A 6,926-nucleotide genomic window follows, 5' to 3' on the forward strand; every position below is an offset into this window, starting at 1 on the left:
AGGAGAACTGAGGTTGTTTCTCCTTGAAAGTTGGAGATCAGAGCTTCTAGATAATTGTGACATAATGAAAATGAAGTATGTTTCAGGCTCCAGTGTGTTTCAAACTTCACGTGTTGCAGTGTGTGGAGTTTCATCCAACCCAGCCTCCACGTGGCGCCATGGTATAGCCCCGGCTGAGCAGGGCCCTTACCACGGCGCCACGTGGAGGCTCTGTCTATCAAGGGCTAGAGCAGGGCATGCCATACCGGGTGCAGGCCATGGCCTCCGCCATGGCCCTGGGCCCTGAAAAAAGCACCGGGTGTGAGCGTGACATTCAAGTAACAAAACAGTAGCAAAAAATTCAAGTTCCCTAATTGCTTGGACCTATATCAATGGTAGCTTGATAGTTCATAAGCCAGTGCCTAACTAACACCAAGTGGCAAATGACCTCCGTGTTGAGACGACCTCTTGATGGGACTGCGATGTTACCAGATATGGAAAACACCCGCTCAACTGATGCGGCAGCAGCTGCTATGGTGAGATGCTCAAGGGCAATCTCAGATAAAATCGGTAGGGCACCTGTCTGACCCATGCGCTGAAAAGGATGAGTTTGTCAGTATTGTATCGTATTGAACAAAGTGTGACTAAGCCTTATACTCACCTTCCAAAACTGCCCAATCGTCTCATTGGGCAGAGCAGGATGATGCCCATTAAAGTACCTATCAATCTCGTCCATATCTTCAAACGAGTTGCTGGTCGGAATCATTGATGAGGTGCCCAAGATGGAATAAATGTCCTTGAGGGTCTTGACGGCAGGCTTTTGCTTTTTTTTTCCCGCATCGGTAGGGGCTGGGTCAGCTGAGCTAGGATTGGTTGGTTCAGGTTTCCTGAGGTCATACTCATCGCGAAGACATCGTTTTGCATTGACTTCAACTGGGATCCAAGCCGGATCCCGGCGAAAAGGTAAATCTCGATATTCCGGCTCGAGGAGTGCTGAAACTAGGGATTGATGATTACTGTCTTCACAAGAGAGGTACTTAACCAACTTTTCTTCGGCACGTTGAGCAGCTCGACCCCAGGCCCCTGGGACCGCTCCATTCTTCTGGAGGACCTTTTGAAGGGCCCAGAGGACCGGTAAAACACTTTGTTTGGTTGGTTCATTTGCTTGAAAGATTTGGGTAGCTGACTCAAACATTTCGAGGATCGGCTTCATATACTCGATTGTTGCCCAATCGGCCTTGAAAATTGCCAGTTTGGCGCGCTGAGGCTCCGCGGTATACATTTCAAGGGATTTCCTCAACTTGAGGGATCGCTTGACCTGTAGGAACCAATAGATTACACTTAGTGAAGGGAAAGATGAAAAATGGGAAGGAGGATAGGTAATGCAGTGAGAAAACTTTGAGACTTACAACATAGTAAAAGTAGTTCCAGCAAGTAGTGGGACAGTTCAGAGGAAGGAGGATGGGATCGCCGACACTGTTTTGGATATTGACAAAGGCCTCCAACTCTTGTGGGCTCTTTCGAATGTGCGTGTCCAACGCTCGGAATCGGCTGACCACAGTGGATTTCTTCTGGCGTGCAGATACATTGGCTGTTGGTGATTCTTGAGTCGCTTGAGGCTCTTGAGTACCTTGAGTTCCATCAATGTTGAATAACTGATCAAAGTCGACTTGAGTAAAATCTGGTTCTTCTTCCTGAGTGTCTTGATCCACTTGAGATTCAGCTTGAGTGGAAGAGCCTTCGGTGGGTTCCTTATCATTCCAGGGCAGCTCTTCGGGTTCGAAAGACCATTGCGTTTCAGCGAGTCCTGACGATTCATAAGCCTCAAGGTCGGCCTCAGTAAGTTCGCCCATCCCTTCAAGGAAGTCTCTTGCAACTAGATTGATTACATGGCATAGACATCCATGGAATCTTGATTTGGCCGGCCAGTGAATCCCTTTTCGAGCGTATCGTTCAGATAAGAGCCGGGCCATAGCTCTGTTCGAAGAAGCATTGTCGGCAGTAAGGGAGAAGTGATTATTGCGAATACCTATGTGGTCAAGAGACTCCAAATACACCTTGGTGAGATTCTCCGCGGTATGTTTGCCCTCCAGTTTCTGATTACATACCAGTCTTCATTAGTGTTTGATGAATGCCTAGCTGAAGATAACAAAAACTTACCTATGAATCATAGGAGGCACAACCCAAAATGAACGAAGCGATGATCAAGAATGAATCATAGGAGGAGGCGCCATACAAAACAAACGAAGCAAGGATCGAGAAAGCAAAGAGAGTGAAATGATCAGTACACTGATATCACTAATGTTTAAGGTTAAATCACTAGCTGACCTTAAAAGCTACAAGTCTTCGGCAGAACTTTCCGTCTGCATTGAAGAAAAATCCATTGATTGCCATGTAGGTGTGAGAATAGTCCGGGCTCGTCCAGCAGTCGGTAGCAGTTGATACGGATCCAGGAACATTTGCAATCTCATCAATCAACTGTCGCTCCAAATCAAGGAACAATCCTTCGGCATCGGCCTTGATACCCAAACGACCGGGCCAATAGAATGACGGGCTGATGGCACAGAGAGCTGCCTGCATTAAATCGCCCTCGAAGATCGAGAATGGCAGGTTTTTGCTGATAACTGCTCCAATGAGCAACATGTGGAGCTGTTTCTTGCGAGCGGCGGCAATCGCAGGGTCTTCATCCGGGGGGATGCTTCCGGGAGCACGACGGAACCAAGCGGCAGGGAGGCCAGGGCAAACTCGACGATGCTTGTGGAGGTTTGAGTTCGGACGCCCTGTGATTGAGCACTCAGCACTGAGTGTGAGAGATTACTGGTAAGTAATAGAACTCGACGTTGTTGAGGAGGTCACTTACGGGCAATGTAGGCAGGGGTACACCTTCAAGATTTCCCCTTTGGCGTTATCCTGGTGTACCCTTGGTTCCTGGGTGAGAAAGTCCATCAGCGTGATAATCATACAAGGAAAGAGACCAAAAACAGAAACACTCACGTCAAAATAAAGATAGACATCCGAACGGTGCCTGATGGTCGGGACCGAGTCCAATTCCAGCTCCTCTTCGTCTCAAATGACAAAACTACTAGGGCGGGAGGACACCAGGTTGGTGCCAGAGCTGCCGCCGATTTGAGTAGAGGATGAGGCCGTACGCAACGATGAGGTTGAACGCGGAGTCGAAGTCAAACGGGGAGAGGTTGTCGTGCTAGTAGAGGCAGCTTGGTGATTAGGTCGACGAGCATAGGGTGAGACCTTGGGGGTCGCAGGAGGTAGGGTAGGGAAACGAGGCATAGTTCTAAAGAGGTAATCCGTTGGTCTGGAAATTGATGAGAAGCACGGAACAAAGGGAAATTTCAGAGCAAGAATCAATAATCGATCGTAATGAAATAATTGGAGGAATAGCGACAAGGTAGGAGGATATTTGAGCTCACCTGAAGTCCAATGTCCACTCGAGGGCTCCGAGATTTTTCATTGCATCGGAATTGACCCACGTCAGCGCCGGTAGCCAGAGCTCGAGGTGGCCATCGTGCTGAGCCATAGGTGGGGCCAAAGAGAGGGTAGATCGTTTGAGATATTGAAACTTGAAGCCACACCGTTGTGGATGGTCATTCACGACCCAAATTGCCACCTGTTAAGCCTTCCAGAAGTTGGTCGAGGTGATATCGAAGAGAGGTGGGCTTGTCCAAAAAGGCGAAGTTGTTTGGAGAAAGGGTTCATTTGAATCCCATTAGGATATCATATTGGATATCCTAGTCCACCTTGTTTGGATGAGGTACTCATCCAAACAAGGTGCGTGCTTGTTCTGGTTTAGTGTGAGTATTGGGCGCAGAGGAGGGGGCGCACTTGAGTATTACATACTCATACATTCCCAGATGTGAGTTACACATCTGGGCTGTACAACTCAGTAAACAAAAATTGAGGAATCAGGTACTCAGCCACGGGGCGAAAACAATGGAAAGTGGGTGTGAGATGGGTACACTCATACTCACACCTGCATCCCTGAGTCGGTCCCCTCCCTTCCATTTTGGCTCTAGAAGTTGGACATTTCTGACCCCTGTGTCCCTGTATTTGTATGTAACACTAATTTACACACATGTTATTGCGACGAGAATGACACAGATCACTCAAAATTCACCAACTTTTGGAGCAAAAATCTAAGGGAGGGGCTGGACTTCCTCGGTATTTTTTTTGATAGATTTGTGCGTCGAAGAGAGGCGCATAAAAACTTTCTTTGGACCAAGAAATTTCACAATCGGGTGAAAAAGTTTTATAAGGACTGCGAGGGCCTCCACCAAAAAGGCTTGACCCTCACAGGCCAGGAGAGCCTTCGTTGTCCTGAGTCCTTGCTGGGGCTCGGTCGCGAGCAACAGCGTGGGACTCTGATGAGTTTAAAAAAGACCATATTTGGCCTATCTCGACTTGCACGTAGAGAATTGCCCAAGCTAAGTATGTGTTTGGGGGTAGCAGCTGTGGATAAAAATACCCCAAATCTACGTACAGCACGGTTTACGGCACGCGGCTGGGGATGCTCTCATCCCCTCCAACTACGTAGCCAACTTCATCCACCAAACCCACACGCCACGCTCACTACTATGCAAAGATCTCAATTGAACTCCCAGTCACACCCTCAGGCTCCATCTTTCTCTTACAACAACAATCAGAACTACACTCAGCCAAACACCTCCAGCCATCCACCCTACATATTTACCAGATATACATGTACTCCTCCTATTTCTGACTCCCATAGTACTCACAATGCAATGCCCACCTTTTGCCAACATTACCCATCTCCAGCCGGTACCCCTTCCTCTTACGATCATCCTATCAGCCAAAAGCCAACCTGGTCCAACAACTTTCACTCATCCAACTACCTTCAACTGACCGGCTCTAACAAGTTTAATTCATCCGACTACCTTCAGCCAACCTGCTCCAACAACTTTCAGCCACTTGATCCACAGTAGTCATCATCTGAACCCTCAACATCAGCCAGCTGAAGAACCAATCCCAATTGTATTGCACAGCCCATCAGTCAATTCCAAGGTGACATCCCGTGCCAAATCACAGTCCAATTCAACGCATGGTCCATGTTTTTAACAGCAGGATTATTTGAATATCATCAAATATCTTTCAAACCGTAAGAATTACAACATCTTATTTGGTGCTGGCAAGAAAACCGAGGTCAAGGGTCAGTCATTGGGCGGCAATGGGTCTTGGGACGTGTTTGCCACTCACATCAATTCACTTTACAATCAACACACCAAAAACCCTTTGCGCATCATGGCGCTCAGCGGAAACAATCTTTGACAATGATTTGTCAGATATCACCGTGTGTACGCTATTGCTAAAGGCAAGTCAAATCACACAGGTTCTGGTGTTGCAGACAAAGACCGACTTCAAGGTATTGCTACAACTTTGGCCAAACAAGAGACCAATTGTCCTTGTTTCGATGAGATGTATGCATTATTTGGTGAAAAAGCAAATATCACCGCAATGGTCACAATGGACAGTAGCATCATCACAACGTCTGATTTTGATTATTTGGACTCGGACAACCAGGACTCCGACTCAGACTCTGTTTGTTTCATTTCTGAGTCAAAAGAACGTGAGTTTCATTCAATTGATGTTGTTGAATTCTCTCTCTCGTCTATGATTTGTTGTTTGTAACAATTGTTTATCTTTCCCTCATAGACAAACCTCTCTCAAGTTCTCTGAGGCGCACTTCCACGTTGGCCAACCTAATTGACAGACATGATCAAGATGAATCGTTATTGGGCGGAATCCAAAGTCCAGGTCAGTTGAATAAATATCTGAAATCTACTGGACTTGTAGTCTTTATCTAAGTTCAGACTTTGTAGGATTAAATCCCAATCTCGATGAAGTGTTTCAACCACTTTGGTCAACTGTAGAAAATTTGGAAAGTTTTTTTGTCGACAATCCAAGTGGTTGGGACAACATACCTATCAAATCGTCATTGTCAAATTCTCCCAACAACTTTCTTCGTTCACAACAAGATCCCAATCCGGGTACTCCATCATCTGTCAGCACTAGCACTTCTTCCCAAAAACCTTTGCGGCTGCCCTCACAAGATCACCATCCCAACTCGCCTTTGCCTTTGGTCAAAATCACCACTTCTAATCAACAAAACACTCAAACTGAAACTCCAGATCAACCCAACAAAAGCCCCATTGCTAAGCGTCAGGCAAAGATAACAGATAATCAAGATAAGCTGAAGCCAGTTCACAATTCTGCAAACCCTCTACCGCCAATTGCAGCACCCGGCAAAGCTAAATCAGAATTGAAAAACCCTTTGGCACAAGCACTCTTAACCATCAGTCAGTCCAAGGCACAAATGTACAAGGCCACGAATAAGCGGGAGTTAGAGCTAGAAGCGCGTATGGTAGAAAATGAAACCAAGACATTGATGCGAGATATGGCCCTTGACAAACATAACAAGGAACAAGAAGAGAAGAAGCAAAAGCAAGAAGAACTTGCAGTCAGCTTGCAACTGGCATGGGACAAAGAAAGATTTCTTCACAAAAAAGAGGAAAGAGTGCAAGACAAACACATCAAGCAGATGAATAGGTGGTTAGCTGAAGGGGAGTCAGTTGCAGATGTCAGACTACTTTTGGAGATGAGTGGGTTGACTCAGCCAAAGGATGCGAGTAGTTTGACTCAGCAATAAATGGTTATATTTGTTCTCAATTTTTGGTTATTTATCATATTTATGTCATATTCTTATTCTTTGTCTCTCTTATGTTATCACTCGACTTTTCCCACTTGTCTGATTCTTAATCTTTGTCTCTCTCAGTTCACTTGACTTTTGCGTATTCTTTGTCTTAACTCGACTTTTCCACTTCCACTTGTCTGATTCTTATGTCTGATTTTTATTTATTTTTTGTCTCTCTGTCTCCTGTGTACACTCATTTGATTCTTATTCTTAGTCGTCCCTC

General features: G+C 46.0%; 1 protein-coding gene across 1 annotated transcript; it reads left to right on the plus strand.

Annotated features, from left to right (window-relative positions):
• Positions 1 to 4,736: 4,736 nt before the first annotated feature.
• Positions 4,737 to 6,658, plus strand: MELLADRAFT_110282 (uncharacterized protein; the record flags this gene model as incomplete). The annotated part of the gene is made up of 4 exons (XM_007414380.1): positions 4,737 to 4,933; positions 5,295 to 5,578; positions 5,665 to 5,766; positions 5,823 to 6,658. 4 exons carry the CDS (start codon positions 4,737 to 4,739, stop codon positions 6,656 to 6,658), a joined length of 1,419 nt encoding a protein of 472 aa, XP_007414442.1.
• Between the last annotated feature and the right edge of the window lie 268 nt (positions 6,659 to 6,926).

This window comes from Melampsora larici-populina (genome assembly GCF_000204055.1).
Source record: "Melampsora larici-populina 98AG31 unplaced genomic scaffold MELLAscaffold_43, whole genome shotgun sequence".
NCBI lineage: Eukaryota > Fungi > Basidiomycota > Pucciniomycetes > Pucciniales > Melampsoraceae > Melampsora > Melampsora laricis-populina.